Genomic DNA, 21,607 nt, shown 5'->3' with positions numbered 1-21,607 from the left:
TTCCTCAGATATTTGAAGCATATTTTTACATGGTTGAGAAAATCAGCTCTCTTTTAAAACCCAGTTTTTCTTTAATAAATCAGAGATGTGTTTGCTATCTTCATACTAAATATGAAAGCTTTAGAAAAGTTGGCAAGGAACCAGAACTTTCTTTTCTGCTGAGAAACTATAAACATAGAAATATGAGGGACTAATATTTTAAAAATAGCTATTAGCAACCTAAATGTTGGTAGAATTAGAAGGGAATTAATGTTTTGGCAAGTTTTAGAACTGTGTACATATTAAAGGCATTTTATAAATGCATTTTTAATACTTAGTGATTCATAGTTCCTGGGTAGTGGTACATATAAAGCATACATATCTTTTTCTGTCTATCTGCTTAAACCTTTCCTGCTGTTCCTTCACTAGAATACATATATCCTTTTTTACTAGATTTCCCCACAAGTTTGCTCTATATGGAAAGCCATCAGGTAGTGTGTTGGCTGTGGAATCAAAAGACACAGGCTCAGTTCAAGCTTTTATTATGTGACTCTCTACTGGTCTCTTCTCTTGGAGCCACAGGTCCTGTCTTTATATTTGTTGTTGTTCAGTTGCTCAGTAATGTCTGACTCTTTGTGACCCCATGGACTGCAGCATACCAGGCTTCCCTGTCCTTCACAATCTCCCTGAGTTTTCTCAGACTCAAGTCCATTGAGTCAGTGATGCCATCCAACCATCTCATCCGCTTTCGTCCCCTTCTCTTCCTGCCTTCAGTCTTTCCCAGCATCAGGGTTTTTCCCAATGAGTCAGCTCTTCACACCAGGTGGCCAAAGTATTGGAGCTTCAGCTTCAGCATCAGAACTTCCAATGAATATTCAGGGTTGAAATCCTTTGGGACTGACTATTTTGATCTCCTTGCTGTCCAAGGGACTCCTAAGTGACTTCTCCAGCACCACAGTTCAAAGGCATCAATTTTTCAGTGCTCAGCCTTCTTTATGGTCCACATCCATACATGACTACTTGGGAAAATCCAAAGCTTTGACTTTTGCCAACAGACCTTTGTTGGCAAAGTAATGTCCCTGCATTTTAATATGCTGTCTAGGTTTGTCATTGCTTTTTTTCCAGGGCACAAGTGTCTTTTAATTCCATGGCTTCAGTCACCATCTGCAGTGATTTTGGCGCTCAAGAAAGGAAAGTCTGTCACTCTTTCCATTGTTTCCCCACCTATTTGCCATGGAGTGATAGGACCAGATGCCATGATTTTCATTTTTTGAATGTTGAGTTTTAAGCCAGTTTTTTAGTCTCCTCTTTCACCTTCATCAAGGATTTCTTTAATTCCTCTTTGCTTTCTGCCATAAGGGTGGTGTCATCTGCATATCTGAGGTTATTGATATTTCTCCCAGCAATCTTGATTCCAGCTTGTGCTTTATCCAACCCGCCATTACATGATGTACTCTGTATATAAGTTAAATAAGCAGGATGGCAATATACAGCCTTGATTTACTCCTTTCCCAATTTGCAATTAGTCTGTCATTCCACGTCCGGTTTCTAACTGTTGCTTCTTGACCTGCATTAAGGTTTTGCAGGAGGCAAGTAAGGTCATCTGGTATCCCCATCTCTTTAAGACTTTCCCGCAGTTTATTGTGATCCACACAGTCAAAGGCTTTAGTGTAGTCAAAAGTTAATTCATGTTTTTCTGTAACATCTTATGGAAAAACCTGAATGAACTTTTTGGCTAACCCAATATAAAATAGATAACAGTACCTACCTCTCCTAATTTGGCCATTGATTCTAATCATCCAGTTATGAGATATATGTGAAAAAACATGAAGTGATAAGCCAAACACAAATGGAAGGATATTATTTTTAAGCAGAATGTGGTAATGTTTTCCATGAATGTCATTATAAAATTAGAGTAATTTTGTAGTGTTAAAAAATATTTGGCCTTTGAATAATAAAAACCATGCAACATTGATTGCAAAAATCAATTTAGATCATGATTATTTTAAAATAAAGCTTTACTAATGTTAAAATGTTAACAGGTTTATATTGCACTTGTCACACAAAAACATTAGAAATAAAAATACAAAATCGGAAACACTGAAAATATTATACCTGTTTCCTCTTGGGTTATATCCTGCTGTTACTATAAACATGGTGTATTAGTTAGGTTTTCCTACCTTCCATATTGATTTAACACTTTAACATTTATATTCAAGATAATTTATTTTACTATTTATTTGCTATTTTCCACATTACCTCTTCATTTAATAATCTGTTTCTAATGTCCATGCTATGGACATATGAAGTCAAGGTCAGAAATGGTGGATCTCTGCCTTTCTAGTAAGGCTTACCAGAAAATACAAGATTCTTTAGCAAATTATTAGCATCCTGAATTTTCCAGCAGATGATTTTATTCCCAATGAAAGAAAGACAGTGAATTTAAATAAAAAAGAGAGTTCTAAGTCCATCTTTTCCATTAATTCATCATGTGGCATCAGGCAAATCATTTAATTTCTTTGCACCTTGGACTTGGAGCTTCACATTCAAGCCTGTCTTCCCCATCTTACAAGCTCTGTGATCATGGACAAATTGTTCAGCTTCTCTGAGCAGCCCCCACACCAGTTTTTTCATCTACAGGAGTAGTATAATAACAATTACATCCAAAGCTGGCATAAGTATTAATGAGCTAGATACTGAAGTACAAATGGAGACAGATGGGCCATAATGATGGGTCTCCTGGAAGAGGAGATAGCCTTCTCCAAAGAGGCCTTATGAGATGTTTTTGTTATTGTAACAAATGTGCCAACGTTGTTCTAGTCTCCAGCTTGACAGGTTTGCAATTGCATCTATCAGCCCCTATCTCTATATTAGACTCATATAAACCAAGTTCAGGAATAGCTGAACCAGCCAGTTTATAGCTTTAAATTGGCTCTATTGCTGAGATCTTCCTCAGTCTTCCTGACCTCTAAATGTTAGCATGTCCAGAACTCTCAGTCAAGCCTTTCCCTTTTCTCTCTCTCTGGACATGTTCCCAGCTGTAAATACCATCTACAACTCAACTCTCAAACGTGTATCTGTAGCCCCGTCATTCATCTTCCTTGCAGCCTCTTTTTTTCTCACACCTCCATGAGCACATCCTGCAGTTTCAACGTTTAAATATATCCAGACTCAAACCTCCTCTTACTGCCCTGCTGCTCTCATCTGCACTGGCACAACTTCTCCCCCGAAATCCCAGAAATGGCCTCTTCTGAATTCCATTTTGCCCTTCTAACTTTGATTCTTATCTTACGTAGCAGTTGGAATGATTCTGTTAAAATGTAAATCAGATTATGTTACTTCACTATTCAAATCCCTCTGTTAGTTTTCCTGGAGGAAAATCCAGATCCCCTTAGCATGGGGCCATACAGCTCTGTGGGATCTGCTTGCCCTGTTAGGATCCCCCCGCCCCCACCCCGACACACTCTGCTTGTTTCATCCACCCCAGCCTCAGTGGCCTCCTAGCTTTTTCTTCCATGCACCAGGACTCTCCGTTCCTCCCCTCGAATGTTCCCCCAGATATCTGCATGTCTCACTCCCTGGCTATTCACATCCTCCTCAGAGAGGGCTTCTCTGGCCACAGCCCTTATTTATGTCTGGTACAAGTCACCTTCCAAAGTCACGTGGATCCCACACTCAAAATTGGGTTGTAGTGTTGAGACTAATGATGTCACACATGCACTAAGAGAATGTGAATGGATTTATTACTCACACAATGTGACTTTCTGGGGAGAGGAGGGCAGGGGCCCAAGCAGGTCAAAAACTGGCTTGAGATAGCGGAGGAAAGAGACCAGTTCAGCTTTTATTGTGCTAAGAGGCTGGCACTAGGGTGAGGGACCTTGTGCACGTAGCGTTGCTCAGGTGCTTTGAACTTCCTGTTGCTGCCAAAGGAAGGAGCCCTGGCCATTCTCAATAGTTTGCGCAGATTTAGGGCAGACGAGGAAGGGGCATGGGGGTGGTTTGAAAGCTCCACGCAGTCAACCATAAAGAATGGAGTCAGGCTCTTCACTACAGTCTCCTGGTTCTCTTTCGTGCCTTTTTTTCCTCATAAAACTTATCACCTCATTATATATTTCATAGATAATTTTTATTTGTTGTCTTTTAATCTCCCCACCCTAACTATTACATAAGTTCTAGGAAAGCAGGAGGTTTATCATTTTTTATCAATAGTTATATCCTCAGTACTCAAAATGGTGCCTGACATCGTAGTGCGCAGTAAAAATTTGTTGTATTATTTCTAAAAATAAAGTAACAAATATGAGAAGACCAGTTGCTGGGACCCACAAGTGTTCCTGATCGGCAAGGGAAGCTCAGACCTGCAAGGGAAGCTCAATTGCAATGAGAAAGTCAAAGTTCCTGGGGAGGACAGAGTCCAAGGAGAGTTCAGAAAAATCACAGTCGGCATTATTGCCTAAAGGGCCTGAGGCCAATGTGGTGCTCAGCAGAAAGTATCCTGCATTTTTCAGAACATTCTTTAGTGACTCATGGCAGTTGTGGCTCAGGTAAACGTTTTCTGGGTCTCCAGGGAAGATCATCCTCCCTTTTAGGTGAGTGAACTCAGTCATTTGGGTTAGAGGTGAGTCTTGTCAACTCCTGGAGCTGGTCTTTCTCTACAAGGCCACTTTGCAGCGCTGCTGGTCTGAAGCACTGCTTTCCTCCCATTTTCAGTTTTCCCACTGCTGCCAGGATAGAAGGCACCTGTGCAGAGTGGTCTACAAATGATAATCTTGATTACTTATTATTTTCTAGAAAATGAGTGGAAATAAGCCCATTAGGTGTCACGGTGTGATTAGAAGGACTGATGCTAACGCTGAAGCTCCCTTGATGCAAAAAACCAGTTTATTGGAAAGGACTCTGATGCTGGGAAAGATCAAGGGCTGGAGGAGAAGGGGGTGACAGAGGATGAGATAGTTGGATGGCATCACTGACTCAGTGGACATGCTGCTGCTGCTGCTGCTGCTGCTAAGTCGCATCAGTCGTGTCCAACTCTGTGCGACCCCAGAGACAGCAGCCCTCCAGGCTCCCCTGTCCCTGGGATTCTCCTGGCAAGAACACTGGAGTGGGTTGCCATTTCCTTCTCCAATGCATGAAAGTGAAAAGTGAAAGTGAAATCGCTCAGTCATGTCCAGACTCTGCGACCCCATGGACTGCAGCCCACCAGGCTCCTCCGTCCATGGGATTTTCCAGGCAAGAGTACTGGAGTGGGGTGCCATTGCCTTCTCCACAGTGGACATGAGTTTAAGCAAACTCCGGGAGATAGTGAAGGACAGGGAAGCCTGGCACGCTGCAGTCCATGGAGTCGCAAAGTGTAGGACTTAGGGACCAAACAACAATGTGTTACAGCTTTTTGTGGTAACACCTGCAGTCCCAGAGGTCTTTTCTTACTGTTATTTATGACTTAGATTGGTTTGTTGAACTGATGACTGTCATCTCTGGAATCGTGGCTTGCCCATACCCAGGCTGGAAAGGCAGCTTGACCATGACTTTTAGGGGCAGCTGAGCCTATACTGTCTTAGCAATCTCTGCTTTCAAATCCTCTTAGGTCCTTTCTGGAAAGAGTCCCCTGGCCTCTCCCCTCCACCACTGCTTTCCTGCTTCAGTATAAAATCTGCTCTTTTGTGCATGTTTTCTTGTCAATAGGATTCTCTCATACCCTGTTTGCACTTAAGTTTCTTTGTCCCTCTTCTGTGACACCCACTGGGCTTGCTGTCTGTATTTTTCCAGTGTGTAGTAGTAGAGTGTCCATGAAAGAAGCAAACTGTTGGAGTGTTATAGCCATTCTTTTATTACAGGGATGTGTGGGTGTGATACTTGTATATATGTGATTCCAGTAGGTTTTAGAGAAAAGAGGTCTTCTGTTAAATAGAATCAAGATGGAAGAATCGTAATCCCTAACACAAGTTGTTGTATGTTTTTGATGATCCTTTACAGATTACACCATACTTTTGTTTTGTGCCTTAACTCACTGCTTATCCAGGACTAAAAGGCAGAAAAGATTTGCCCCTTTGTTTTCACTGTGAGTTGTGTTTTGTTTTTGTTTTTGTCTCTCCATCTATCAACAGTCTTTGTTTCCTGAGAAATCAGGGTTGATACACAAAATTACCTATATTAAAACAGCCTCCAGAGTTTCACTTTTCATAAGTATATAAAGAGGCTATTCAGCCTGGGTGTGTTGTAGAGTCACTGAATAGGATTAAGCACGTGGTCTGGAAGAAGGAGGCTTTGTTTCTAAGAGGCATTGTTAGAGACCTGTATATTTCAGCACAGGAATAAATCTGTGACTGGGTAGGAGGTAACTGCAGTTCAGCCACTCCCTCAAGTACAGAAGCCCCACAGACACTCCTGGAAAATGGCTCCCAGAGGATATGTTGAAGAAACAAGAGCCTTGGTACAAATTACTGTGATTCCTCCACTGCTACGGGCACATCGTTGTGATACGTGGCACTGAAAGCCAGAGGGAAAAACTGTGACCCTGGAATGTCGGCATTGAAAGCTCTGATCCATTGAGCAAGTTCTCTCTTAAATTCCAAATGGGATAAAACGTGTCTGTTCTCTGTACAATGAAGTAGCTTACTCTGTGTGTGCACCAGTGTGTAAACACTTGAGCCCTTACTGCTAAATTAGAGTTTCCTTTTTTTTATTGTTACTAAATAGTTTTATGTGTTTATTTAGTTTTGCTGTGCTTGGTATTTGTTGCTGCGAAGGCCGTTCTCTAGTTGTGGAGAGCGTGGCCTAGTCTCTAGTTGTGGTATGAGGGCTTCTCGTTGCAGTGGCCTCTCTTGTTGCGGAGCACAGGCTGTTGCAGGCTTCAGCAGTTTGGGCTCCCAGGCTCTAGAGCACAGTCTCAATAGTTGTGGCACACGGGCATAGTTTCCCCACGGCATGTAGGATCCTCCCAGATCAGGGATCAAACTCTGATCTGTGTCTCCAACGTCTCCTGCATTGGCAGGCAGATTCTTCACCGCTAAGCCACCAGGGAAGCCCAGACACCCAGGTTTCAATTGTTTTCTATTACTAAAATCATGGGGAAAGGCTTGGGAAAATAGAGCAGGAGCTGTTGAGGGCTTTGGAGTTGGTTTTCTCCCTGCTCCCCTTCTTTCTTTCCTTCTGTCCGTTCCTCCTTCCTTCCTTCCCTGCCCACAGAGCACTTAGGCTTCGATGAGTTCACATTCTATCTCTATTTGATGTTTGACTTTGGACCTAAGCTTCATTATCCCAATGTGCAAAATGAGGATAATGCTTCTTATTTGGTAGAGTTGTCATGGTGATTAAAATGAGACAATCTAATAACCTGGTCATGGGGTACAGACATACTCCCTTGCTTCTTCTGACATGACTGCAGGCTTGTCTTTCATTCCCGTCCCACACGGTCCAGATTTCTGCTTGGCCCTCTTTCTTGGACGCTCTCTGTCTTGGTTTCTGATCGTAAGTCTCTCCATTTGCACGTGTCTCGTTCTGTGTGCCTCCACACTGATGCCTCTGCGTGCAGCTGTGCGTCTCTGTGTATGTGCTTCCCTCTGTCTTCCAAGATGTCCGCGTCTAGTTTATATCTTTTTGGGTTTTTTTTCGGCTTTGTATGCACGTGTATGCGTGAGAGAGAAGACATCCCTCTGTGCGCATGCGTCTTTGTCACTATCTCTCACTCTGTGTTGTGGATCTCTGTGCTGTGTGACTGTGTCTCACTTTACATCCCTGCGCACACGTGTGTGTGTGTGTGTGAGTGTGTGTGTGTCTTCAGCTGTCTTGAGTGTCACTGTGTCCATGTTTCTGTGTTGCTCTATTTCACTCTTTTTTTTTTCATCTTCTCTCTCTATGTTTTACTCTCTGCCTTTCCTCTTCCATCTGTCTCTTTGTCTCTGCCACTCTGTGTCTTGCTTTTGTATATGTGCCTATGTAGGTGCTATGTGTCCATTTGTTCATCTAATTGTGCTTATATTTATGCACGCTCTCCTCATCCTGTTCCCAACACAGCCTAGATATCCAGTGACATTTAGGCAGTAACCTCATAACTCAGGAAGAAGTAAAAAGGAATTGGAATTTTTCTAAAAGAAGTCTTTAAGAGACTTTCAGACAGAGAGGAACTTCTTTAAATTATAGATGGGCATTAGGAAGATTGAGACCTCCCAGGTGACGCTAGTGGTAAACAACCTGCTTGCCAGTGCAGGAGATGTAAAAGACAAGGGTTCAATCTCTGCATCGGGAAGATCCCTTGGAGGAGGTCACGGCAACCCATTCCTGTATTCTTGCCTGGAGAATCCCATGGACAGAGGAGTCCGGCAGGTTGCGAAAAAGAGTCAGACACAACTGAAGCGACTTGGCACACATGCATTAGGAAGATTTGGTTGCATTTTAGATGATTTACCACTGATTTCACAAATCACCTTCAAAAAGGACACACATGAGATTAAGTGTGATTCACAACCTCAGACCCTGCTCTCGATTTCCGTATCAGTTCAGTTCAGTCTCTCAGTTGTGTCCGACTCTTTGCAACCCTGTGGACTGCAGCACGCCAGACTTCTCTGTCCATCACCAACTCCCAGAGCTCGCTCAAACTCATGTCCATCGAGTTGGTGATGCCATCCAAACATCTCATCCTCTGTCATCCCCTTATCCTTCTGCCTTCAATCTTTCCCAGCATCAGGGTCTTTTCCAACAAGTCAGTTCTTAGCATCAGGTGGCCAAAGTATTGGAGCTTAAGCGTCAGCATCAGTCCTTCCAATGAATATTCAGGGCTGATTTCCTTTAGGATTGACTGATTTGATCTCCTTGCAGTCCAAGGGACTCTCAAGAGTCTCAATTTTCATATATGCCAGGGTATGCTTGAAGTCTCTGTTTACCAATCTTGATAATTTTTTCTTCCGCACGTTTGTCTTTTTGCTGACCCTCCTCTACCAATTCTCTGACCATATAGTGGGTTCCTCCTCTTATCATCTTTTATCTGGATCATTTCAATTGCTGTCTGCTACAAAACTCTCAGTCCATCATGCCATTGGTGCCAGCTTACTGTTGTTATTACCTCAGGCTCTGCTTGGTACCTTTCCTTGGCTTCCATTCATCTTGCAGGGTCACCAAGAGAGCTTCCCAACATCACTAGGTGGGTAGGATTTTTTTAAGGCTCATCTGAACAACCTTTTGTCCACCAACCAATGTGCTTGTATACATAAGAAACTCTTCACCTGCTTTACAAATAAAATGAACTCCCCTTTATTTCCAATAAGATAAAGCCCTTCTTTTAGGAAGAAAACATAGAGTGAATCTGGATGAAAAGGCTTAATGAACTAATTTGTAGCACCAGTGTGTTGTCCAGTTTACCAGGTGGTGTTAGCTATGTGTTAATTTTTTTTTCTTAATTTTAATTTTTATTTTTTTTTAATTTTAAAATCTTTAATTCTTACATGTGTTCCCAAACATGAACCCCCCTCCCACCTCCCTCCCCATAACATCTCTGTGGGTCATCCCCATGCACCAGCCCCAAGCATGCTGTATCCTGCGTCAGATAAGTTGTTGCTTTTCTCACTTTGTGTATAATTTAGGGCAGAGGTCAATAAGCTTTTTCCATAAAGCACCGGTTTAGTAATAATTTTAGGATTTGTGGATTATGCTGTCTGGCACAACTACTTAGTTCTGCATCTGTATTGCACAAGCAGGGTAGACAATTCAAATAAATGGGTATGATTCTGTCCTAATAAAACTTTATTGACTAAAAGAGGAAGTAGGCTGGATTTAGCCCCAGGTCGGACACGACTGAGCGACTGAACTGAACTGAACTGAACCCTTGATAACATCTTGATGGCATTTATGATAGCATCTCCCTGGGTATTATATATCTTTCAAGTAAAGTTTCCACGCCTGTGTAAACAGTCTTTTAAAAACTTCTGTTTCTCTTCTCCCATCACCTCTTCATATATGTGTATATATGTGATTTTGTGTGGGTATATGCCAAATATAATTATATAATTTGGTCTTGCTCCAGAGCTTCATATATTTTTATATCATTATTATAAATATATATATATAGAAAAATATTTATATAAATAAATATATTATTTTCATTTATATATTTCCATGTTCATGATTTTAATCAGATAAAAATCTGAATAATGTCATTGAAACTTTAGATTATATCTCAATAAACTATAAAATAACTGTAATTTATATACCTTATATTAATTATGTCATTTGTGTTTTAGGCGTATATGCATACCAACAAAAGAAGAAATATTCATTCTCTTTTTTCCCACAACACTAAATAATGAATCTGTTGACCTTTCTTCAAACCCCTCAAAGCATGATCTTCTGGGTTTTCTTTTAAAGGAAAGAAAAGTAGAATAATTATTTAAACACTTTACATAAATACATATCTGAAGAGTTAAATACGTGAATTTAATATTTCTAGACAAAAGCCTTATCCTAGATTTTATTTTCTATATCGTTGAATGACTCTAAATGAATATTCTTATTTATTGATAGTAAGCTTATATATCTATAGGCCACACAGGTTAAAATCTATGTAATTGGGTTTGCAAACAACCTTCTTACTGGTTTTCCAGAGTGTGCCAGTTCATTTTATAATTAATGGTACTTGCTAAAACTCATCTCTTACCTGAAAAGCATCCAGGAGTCATGCTGTACGAAAGATTGTCCTCTGTTAAAGCAGAATAAATCCTAAGATTTGCAGGACTACTATTTTTATATACGAAGATGGCAGTGAAAAATCCTTAATGCCAGGTGGGCAGTATTGGACATGCCCATGGGAGGAGGAACCAGGACAGAATTGCTCCTGGTTGTATTTAGTGGTAGAGAAGAATCCTCTGTCTTGGAAGAAGCTACTGTGATTGAGTGCGTTTGTGTTTGTTTATTCATTTTGTTTTGTTTATCAGTGGAATATTTACCTTAAGAATTTAAAGGCCTAACAAAAGCAGCAGGTCAGATTCTGATGTATCCACAGCCCTTGGCTCTTATTTTATTTTTTTAATTTAATTTTTATTTTACTAAACTAGTACTTTTACAATTTTTTAAAAAATCAGATAGCACTCTCATGAGAAAATGGTACCCAATCCTGTCAATACTTGATCTCTAGAGGTAAATATATTTAATTATTTTAAGATATTTTGGTTATTATTTACTTTCATATTTCTTTTTTTTAAAAAAGTAATTGTATTTATTTATTTATTTTTGGCTGTGCTGGGCCTCCACTGCTGCCAGGCTTTTCTCTGGTTGTGGTGAGCAGGGGCTACTCTCTAGGTGTGGTGCGTGGGCCTCTCATTGAGCGGCTTCTCCTGTGGAACGTGGGCTCTAGGGTGCCTGGGCTTCAGCAGTTGCAGCGTGTGGTTCGGTAGCTGCGGCCCCCAGGCTCTAGAGCACAGGCTCAGTGACTGGGGCACCGGGGCTCAGTTGCTCTGCGGCATGTGGGATCTTCCTGGATCAGGGATCTAGCCCATGTTCCCTGAATTGGCAGGAGGATTCTTTACCACTGAGCCGCCAGGGCCGCTCCTACTTCTATATTTCTTAATAAAACATGCATGTGACTACTTCTTGATTTTTCAGTTTTAGCTGTCATCTGCTGCCCTTCCTACTCACATAGCCATTCACGCACACACACGTTTCTTCTCCCTCTGTGGCACCAATCTAATTGTATTAATGTGTCCAAGTATTTTGTTTTAAATATCTTTTAAAATATGTTGATGATTAGTTGTTTTCATTTTAAAAAGTCATATATAGTTTGTTCATAGCATACACACAATGTAATTAAAATACAATGATAATTTTTTGCTTTTTATGCCTGATACTAATTGACTTCTAAAATTTTGTTTTCTAAATGCCTGTTACCAATTCATCTCAAAACTTTCCGTTATAGCTGAAATTTCTGAACATGATTTAACACTTCAAGTATTTTTAATCAATTTTATTCATTTTCTTCTTGAAAATATTCCCCTAGGTATCATCAAAAATCAGTCATTGTTCTACCAAATGTAAACAGTATTCTGATTTCTACCCCTGCAGATTAGTTTGGCTCTGAGATCTCACCACTTAATATTCAGACTTGCACTGAATCTACTGTTTTCAATAGATTCCTACCCCTGAAATGGTATCTGGCTGGCCTTCTCTCTTGAGAGTAAGTCTCAAGTATTTGACCAATGTGCAGAGGGCAAACCCCAGATACATTGTATTAGGCTGTCTCCGAGTGCAACTGCTTCCTAAACTAATTTCCAACCAAGATTTCTGCCTTCCTCATGTTTTTTTTGTTTTTTGTTTTGATGCTTTGTTGACACACTCTGGAGTGTGTATTGTGTTCCCAAATACAGGCTTAGAGTTCAAACTTATCCCCTCTGCTTAGTCACATGCCTCTTATCTCTTCCCTTTTCAGGTTGAGAAATTACCTTTCCCATTCTCTGTGTTATTTAAAGTTAATAGATCAAAATCTCCTTAAGACTGAGAAGGAACTGAGATAAAGAATGTTCATTGGGCCATTTTTAATTGTGTCAGGGACAATGTGTTCTCTATCTTGTTATTATTGCTGACATTATTATTTCTTGTTATTTTATATTACTTTTGTAAGGATGATGGTACATCAGAGGGAATCATGGTTTTACCGTGACTAAGCTGATATTATATGCTTACTGTAACTTTTTAATTGAGGTATAATGAACATAAACATATTAGTTTTAGGTATGCAATATAATGATTCAGTATATTGTATGTATTGCAAATTGATCACCAATGTAAGTCTAATTAACATTCAAGACCGTACATAGTTTCAAATTTTCTTTCCCTTGTGATAAGAACTTTAAGATTTACAGTGGCCCTTGAATAGCATGGATTTGAACTGCAAAGGTCCACTTATTTGCAGATTTTTTTCAGTAGTAAATATTATAGTATTACATGATCTGCTCTAGTTGCATCTGGGAATGTGGAACTGATGATACTAAGGACCAGCTAGAAGTTATGTTTGGATTTTCTACTGCATGGCGGGTCCTTGTCCTTAATCCTTGGTTGTTTAAGAGTCAACTCTGGTGCCTCAGATGGTAAAGCATCTGCCTACAATGTGGGAGATCCAGGTTCAATCCCTGGGTCAGGAAGATCTCCTGGAGAAGGAAATGGCAACCCACTCCAGTATTCTTGCTTGGAAAATCCCATGGATGGAGGAACCTGGTAGGCTGCAGTCCATGGGATCGCAGAGTCAGACACGACTGAGCGACTTCACTTTCTACTCTCCTAGCAACTTTCAAATATGTAATTCAGTATTGTTAATTATAGTCACCACGCTGCGTTGTGCATCCCCAGGACTTGCTTATCTTATGACTAGAGATTTGTACATTTTGGCCCCCTTCACCCGTTTTTGCCCACTCCTTACCCTGCCCCTGGCAACCACCAATATGTTTTCTGTTAAGGGTTTGGGGGTTTTGTTTTTGTGCTGTTTGCTTGTTTCTCAGATGCCACATATATATGAGATCATACAGTATTTATCCTTCTTTGACTCATTTCACTTAGCATAATGCCCTCAAAATCCATCTGTGTTGGTAAGGTTTCACTCTTCTTTATGATGGAATAATATTCGTGTGTATCGATATCACATTTTCTTCATCCATCTGTTGATGGGCGTTAGGGTCTTCCATGTCTTGGCTTTTGTAAATAATGCCACAGTGAGTATTTGTTACTGCTCTTCAGTAGTTCATTCATGTCTCACTCTTTGTGACCCTGTGGACTGCAGCATGCCAGGCTTTCTTGTCCTTCACTCTCTCCTTGAGTTTTGTCCACTGAGTCAGTGATGCCATCCAACCAGCTCATCCTCTGTTGCCTCCTTGTCCTCTTGCCTTCAACCTTTCCCAGCATCAGTGTCTTTTCCAATGAGCTGTCTCTTCTTATCAGGTGGTCAAAGTATTGGAGCTTCAGCTTCAGCAACAGTCTTTCCAATGAATATTCAGAGTTGATTTCCTTTAGGATTGACTGGTTTGATCTCCTTGCTGTCCAAGGGACTCTCGAGAGTCTTCTTCAGCACCACAGTTAGAAAGCATCAATTCTTCAACTCTCACCCTTCTTTATGTTCCACCTCTCACATCCATACATGATTACTGGAAAAACCATAGCTTTGACTTTATAGACCTTTGTCAGCAAAGTGTCTTTGTCTCTGCTTTTTAAAATGCTGTCCAGGTTTGTCATAGCTTTTCTTCCAAGAAGCAAGCATCTTTTAATTTCACAGCTGCAGTCACTGTCCGCAGTGATTTTGAAGCCCAAGAAAATAAAGTCTGTCACTGTTTCCATTTCTTCCCATCTTCATGGGGTGCACTATATTGGATCACATGGTAGTTCTGTTTTTAAATTTTTGAGGAACTTCCATTCTGGTAAGGAAGAAAATATATATCAGGGAAAATAAGACTTCAGCATCTCAAATTTTGGAAGAGATTTTCCCCAGATATAGGAAAATAAAAGCTGGATTACTGTGGGCCAGTGTTAGTTCATTAGCTAGGGGACCCAGTTATGCCAGGGACTTACATGAATTTTTTTACTCTTTGCCATATACAGCTTCTGGATTGTTGCCATTTAAGTAAAGCAATAACAGAAAGAATTGGGATTTGAAATTAATAAATTAAGAGGAAAATATTTTCTTCTAACAGAGAGAAGGAGAAAAGGATCATCGGGTGCGTTTGGCAGTTGGAAATGGAGCACGCAGTGATGTATGGAGAGAATTCTTAGACAGATTTGGAAATATTAAGATATGTGAGTTTTATGGAGCTACTGAAGGAAACATTAGCTTCATGAATCACACTGGGAAAATTGGATCAGTCGGGAGAGCGAATTTCTTCCACAAAGTAAGTACAATATTTTATTTAAAAAAGAGATATATTAAGATCTGCTGATCTCTCTTCTAGACTTTATACTGTAACTTATAGGAAATATTATCACTTTTTTTTAAAATTAAGAACTCCTATAAATAACATAGTTGCCTCTAGGTAAACTGTGGTGCCATAGATTATGAAAACCTTGCCTATCTCCCATCTTTCCCTTTGTAATATGGGGATAATGATAGTTAATTCTTTTGCTCAGCTTTCAAATTTAATGATAAAATGTATAAACAGCAAGCATAGGTTCTGATATATATTAATTTGATTCTTTTCATTTTTTGTGTTTTCCATCCACAATTTCTACTGTCATTCATTTTTATATTACTCAAAAATTATATGTAGGCTTCTAATATATAGTTTCCTTAAAAACTATGCCAAGATATTACTAACATTTTAAAAATAGCCAAGAAATTACCTTCTTAGGAGTAAAATACAGCTGATTTCTCAATAGCAACCTTGGAAGACAAACTATAGTGGACAGATACCTTCAACTTGCTTGGAGAAAATAATTATCAAATAGAATTTATATTCAATAATAATATTTTTAAAGAATAAAAATGAAAATTTGAAATAAGCAAATCCTCAAAGGGAAATAAGCAAATCCAGAATCACAGTAGAATATTTTATCTCTTTGATAGAACATGCAAAAATTTTTTCAATGATATAATGTATTAAGTAATACAGTAAAGAAACTACTTGCACTGATGAACATATATAGGACACTGCATTTAAAAACTGCTGAATATCTGTTATTTTTAAGCATTTGTAAAACATTCACAAAGATTACAGGACCACTTAGTGAATTCCAGCAAATTTCATAGGATCAAATATATATGGATTATGTTCTCTGATAACAGCTTAATTAAGATAGAAATGTTTAAAATAACAGCTAGATCTTTTCCTAAATATTTGAAAATGAAGCATCTCTAAATATCTATGAGTTGAAGAAAAATTATAATAGAAAAATAAAAATAAGCCAAATGATAATGAAAATGTTACACTGAAGAATAAGAATAATAACTGAAGAGTAACTGAAAATTAGTGAGCTAAATATCCATTTCTATAAGTTAATTTTTAAAAACAGCTAAAACAAACTCAATGTAAAAGGAAGGAAATGATAAAGAAAGAGCATAATTTAAAGAAGTAGAAAAGAATTATTTAGTGAGTATCAAAAGAGATAAAAGTATAATTTTTAAAGTAAAGAAATAGATTCAAAGCTGGTATTAATTGCTCTGATATTTGAAACTTAAAGAAGGTACAGACTGTTTTTATAAATATGCTCTTTGGGATTGTGAAGATCTTATTGACATTTTAGAAATCCATGTGAATTGTGAACAAAAATAATTGGTGGAATAATAAGTGCTGATATTATCAAGTACTACATTCTTTACGGTTAGTTTTCTCAGTGAATTGCACTGGTTCCATTAAAAATTTGCTATTAATATTAAACATTTTTGGTGAAGCTGAGTCATTCCTAAGTAATTATGTAGTAGGAATACAATGAAGCTTGACTTCATTGTAATTTTCTAATATATTAAAGTCCCTGTCAGACTGTTATAATGTCCATAATACAGAAAGTTATGATTGTCTCCAGTTTATTTGGAAAAACTTCTGATTTTTTTTTTTCAGTTTGGAAATGGAAGGAAAAAATGCACCTAGTGTCATATGAATTCTAGTCTTTCATCATTTCCTTTGCATATTGTTTCATTATATAACAGGTAATCAGAAAAAAATTAGACCAATAATTGTTTCATAGTTATATGAGGAAATTTGATGTGTGTCTCTTCAAAAATGTAAACCTATTGGAGGCTTACAGTTACCCTCTCAGAAAGGAGTCTAAACAGAGGTGGGATGTTATAACCAAAAGAAAAGGTGAAGCAACAGCACTAAGTTCCTGTGACCCAAATGTCCTTCTTGTGTGCTGTGTCTTATTTATTTAAATGCATGAAGGGAGGCGTGTCCCATAAATGCTTCCAAAGCAAATAATATAAAAAATTTGGTGACAGCTCAATTGAGAGACATCCACGTAAAAGTTGTAGACTCCCTTCTCCTTTTCTATGCCTAGTAATTATAACCAGGAAGGAACAAACATGAAATCGAAAGAAATAAAACTTGAAAAAAAAGAAGGAAGAAAATGAATCTAAATAAAAAACTGCTAAAAGAATATGGATGAATATCAAAATAAGTCCCCCCAAATAGCCAGAAAATGTTTAGAAAAATAATTTCCCATGGTTCAAAAACTTGTAATATTATTCTGTTTAAAAATAAGAGCCCAAAGGAAAGTGCAAGAAAGGCATGAATCAACAAAAGGAGTTGAAAAGTACCCATGCTCAACCCAAAGGAGAATAATATAAGAGAAAAAATGAAAATGTTACAGAGCTAAACATCACATTGAAAGACTTAAAAATAAATAAAACTGTAAACACTACTAGGGAGCAAGATGGATGGGATTAAGAAGTCACACAAACAATATAAAGAATAAGCAAATACTAATATAAAATAAATGAAAAAGATAAAATGAAAACATAGACAATGATCTGACATGTGCTTAATTTGTGTTCCTACAGAAAAAAAAAACTCAAAGTGAAAAAAGCTACTTGAAACCTAATAGAAGAAAACTTCCTGAAAATAAAGATTTGAATGTTTAGCAAAAAGAGCACATATTTCAGGGGTGGAATATATGGTACAGAATGATTATCAGAAAGTATTTTCTGGTGCAATTACTGAATATAAATTGAAGAACCATAAGCAGATGCTAAGGCAGAAAAAGCAAAAGATGTACAAAGTAGAGGGTGAAGATGGGAAATGGCTCAGGCATCTTTCAAAATGAAAACATCACACCCAGTTCCCCCCAAAAGGGAAAGTAATGTTTTCAGCTAAGAATGCTAGTTTAAGGAAGTTCTCCTGCAAGTCCAAATGCAACAAAGTAGCATCCTCAAGCTTTTAAGAAATCAGAGAATGTAATTCCTATGTACTTACAGGAATATACTACTGCTTTATATTCACTGAATGAAAAATTCTGGTGAATATGAAGATAAAGCAGGCTTTAGAAATGAAGGAACCACCTTCTATTAAAAGGTTTGATTGAATCCATTTAAATGTAGAAGATTTAAAACTCTGAATTACGTTTGTAGATGGAATGGAAATGTAAATCCTGACAACATAGAAATATTCATAATTAACAAAAATGGGAATTGGGTGAGAAGAAAGAAGAAGGTAGAAGTGCTAATTATCTTCATCTTTCATGGTGGTAAATCCATAGATACAAAAAGTAAAGTATGAGATTTGGTAAAAAGGCTTCTTTCCTTCACATTGTATAAACATTTCTGTTGTCTTAAAGTAAGTACCTTTTGAGCTTTCCTGGTGGCTCAGACAGTAAAGAATCTGTAAAGGAAGACATGGTTAGCAACTGAGAGCCTGCTCACAGCTTGGTGGAGGATGCTGATCTCTGGGTCTCTGGAGCTGAGACTGGAGCAGCCTCTTGCCTTCAGGCTCTGGCTGTCGCTCGCCTGCCTCTCGGCCTCCGGCAGGGCGGAGGGGCCTGCACGCAGCCGGCTTGCTCTCCTTTGGTGTTCGCTCAATCCTTTGTGAGTTAGCGGGCCAGGCTGTGAGTTAGAGCCTTGTTCAGGTCAAGTTCTCTCTCTCTCTCTTTTCTCTCTCTGGCAATCCCACAGTTTGGGCTGCTATCTCACATTAGCTCCCTCAGATTGTCCTCAGGGCATTCAGGCCTGGTCCTTACCCTAAGAACTGATAATGACATCCACGCCTCCCTGTCCAGCCCCTGCTCGCTGGTGGCAGATGCGAGCGTCTGGGCTGCTTCTCTGCTGGGAGTTGCGGTTAGGCGCCTATTCTGAGGGCTTTTTTCCCCCTTTCCTCTCGGTTATGTTGCCCTCTGAGATTCCAAAACCCCACAGACCCGCCTGTGAGAGGGTTTCCTGCTGTTTGGGAACTTCTCCTTCACGACTCCCTCCCCGGGCCGGGTCTCCATCCCTAACTCTTGTCTCTCTTTCCGTCTTTTATATTTTGTCCTTCCTCTTTTGAAGAGAATGGGCTGCCTTTCTGGGCGCCTGGCGTCCTCCGCCAGCGTTCAGAAGTGGTTTTGTGGAAGTTGCTCAGCATCCAGATGATCTTTTGATGAATTTGTGGGGGAGAAAGTGAACTCCCCACCCCATTCCTCCACTGTTTTGGGACCCTCCCTCACAAATGATTATTTTTTTAAATATAACTCTGTGAACCAATCAGAACTATGCTGTTGCACCTAGAAATATGTATTCATAATGGCCCAACTCTATATAATATTACATGTTACTATATATAAATATATATTTATAACAGATGGGAAGTTTATATTTGTGTGTGTAGGATAAATGAGCTTGTAATGTACAGGTTTAGGCAATGTGGTATAATGTTGAGTCCAAACATCCCAAATTAGAATCACTGTACCTAGGGACTTAATTCTAGCTCTGCTTTTTCACTTTGACAAGTCACTTTCTCTGGATTCAAAGTATACTCATGTATTAATAGAGGAAATAATTTTTGTGTTCCCTTTCCAACTTCTGAATTTACAAATTTGAATATGCAGAAGCATACAGGTGTGGGAACTCTAAGGGCCAGTGTGCACAGCCACACAGATGAGTGCCACACAGTTCTGGTGACCCAGTTGCCTAGACAGTTACAAATGAGACCCCCTGTAGCTGTGTTCTAGACATGCATGCCTCTTCCTATACCTGTATGTATACATTCAGGAGATATTAAAATGTGGCATCTACTTTTTATTTGTGTTGTTATAACACAACCATTTTTGTAACCTTGTGGGATCTCTTCAAGGTAAAGAAAAAAAAAGTAGAAATCCTTATAGCTGAGACTTAATACACTGATCCTGGCTACTTCTAGAAGATGCTATGATATGTTTAAATTTCATTTGTATTATAAAATTACTTGATTTCTGACCATCAAGTCCTCTGTATCCAATAAGGAGTGCACTGACAGTGATTTGATGCAGAATGAATTTACTCATGAATGTGGTTGCTAAATTAATCTCAAAGAAATCAAGTTAAAGCTGATATTAACAGTTGCTGGGCAAATTTTTCAAGATATAAAGCATGTTAAAACAGGTAAAACAGGAGGGAGAAAGATGGGTCATAAACAGAGTTCTGTTCTTGTTTGCCCAAAATGACAAATGCAGTTCTGGAGTTTCTGGAATCTTTCTTCTTACCAGTTATTAGGAAGTGGCCAGTCTCTGGTTATGCCAATTTAAGACCAAAACCACCAAGATGCAAGCTTGCATTGTAACAAGAATCTTTATGTCTAGAGTAACAATATATTTTGCTTTGCTGCCTCTTTCATTGGTCCCCATCTTAAAACAGGATAATATTAACTTCTACCTCATACTGTGTTTAATGATTAAACTAAAAGCTCTATGCACAGTGACCGGAAAACAGTAAGTACTCAGTTACTATTAGTTGCTCTCATTTGTATTTAATTGAAATTCGTTAGCTCATTTGAATTGTGATTGTGGTCACATGTTGATTATCCAGATAGTGGTGTTTAGTCTTTGATAGCAAATAGTATTATTACACTTAGCTCATTGATCTTATCCATCTTTTCTCCTTTGTTCTATGTTTGTCATTTCTTTCCTCTTCCTCACGCTCCTCCTCCTTCTCTCTTGCTCTCTTTTATTTGTCCTTCCTAGGTTTTGTTTTTACTTTATTACCTTCATTTTAGTTTACTATGTGCTGGTTCAGCTTAATAAGATTGCTTTTTTAATTGATTGGGAAACCTCAATTTTCTTATGTATGACATGAGGGAGTTGGATTGAACCAACCTGCAGTTCTCTCCCAGGGTCAGATTTTGAGGCTCTGTGAATCTGCATGATATGGTAACATGAATGTCACAGGAGCAGAAGAGAAGGAAGTATGGCGAGTCAAGGAGAGATGTCCAACTAGCTTGTTTTCTGGTGTGACAGTGAGTGAGTGAAAGTCGCTCAGTCGTGTCCGACTCTTTGCGACCCCATGGACTCTACAGTCCATGGAATTCTCCAGGCAAGACTACTGGAGTGGGTAGCCTTTCTCTTCTCCAGGGGATCTTCCCAACCCAGGGATCAAACCAGGGTCTCCTGCATTGCAGGCGGATTCTTTACCAGTTAAGCCACCAGGGAAGCCCTCTGGTGTGTTCCAAAAAAATTCCCATCTTATACAATAGAGTGCAGAAGTGCTGAGGGTTAGTTTAAAGACATTAAGGTGAAAGACTGGGGAAAAGGCCTAGGTAAATGACAAAAACAGTACTTTTAAGGCATCCAATCCCTTCTCAGAGGATGATAAGTTAAAATACACAGCAAAATCCTTGCATTCACATAGTATGTATTTTGTCGTTGTTTAGTCACTAAGTTGTGTCCGACTCTTTTTGCAACCCTATGGACTATAGCCTGCCAGGCTGCTCTGTCCATGGGATTTTCCCAGGCAAGAATACTAGAGTGAGTTGCCATTTCCTTCTCCAGAGGATCTTACCAGTTTACATTTTAGTTCTATTAAAATTTCCATTTCAAAGGATGTTTTGAAAGACTGCAAAAAAGAGAAGGCAACAAAGTGGTCCTGGTAACTGTAGTTAGCAAAGTATGTGATTTAGTGCACAGATTGCTTCCTGGTATTCATTCAAGATTAAAACTAGTAAAACTTTCCTAAGGTAATATGCAACATAAAAGAAGTGCAAGTGAATGCCAGTACAGGAGTGCTGGTTAATAACAACTT

At 39.0% G+C, this 21,607-nt stretch overlaps 1 protein-coding gene across 1 annotated transcript in view; it reads left to right on the top strand.

Annotated features, from left to right (window-relative positions):
• SLC27A6 (solute carrier family 27 member 6) overlaps nt 1-21,607 on the top strand; it is a 70,545-nt gene that overhangs the window by 36,461 nt on the left and 12,477 nt on the right. Inside the window, exon 5 of the mRNA XM_068980012.1 lies at nt 14,634-14,828. Coding sequence (XP_068836113.1) covers nt 14,634-14,828 — 195 coding nt within the window. The remainder of the gene's footprint in view (nt 1-14,633; nt 14,829-21,607) is intronic.

The sequence above is a fragment of the Capricornis sumatraensis genome, chromosome 9 (genome assembly GCF_032405125.1).
Source record: "Capricornis sumatraensis isolate serow.1 chromosome 9, serow.2, whole genome shotgun sequence".
Classification (NCBI taxonomy): domain Eukaryota; kingdom Metazoa; phylum Chordata; class Mammalia; order Artiodactyla; family Bovidae; genus Capricornis; species Capricornis sumatraensis.
The sequence above is the reverse complement of the archived record's forward strand: the minus strand, read 5'-3'. Positions and strand labels throughout refer to the sequence as shown.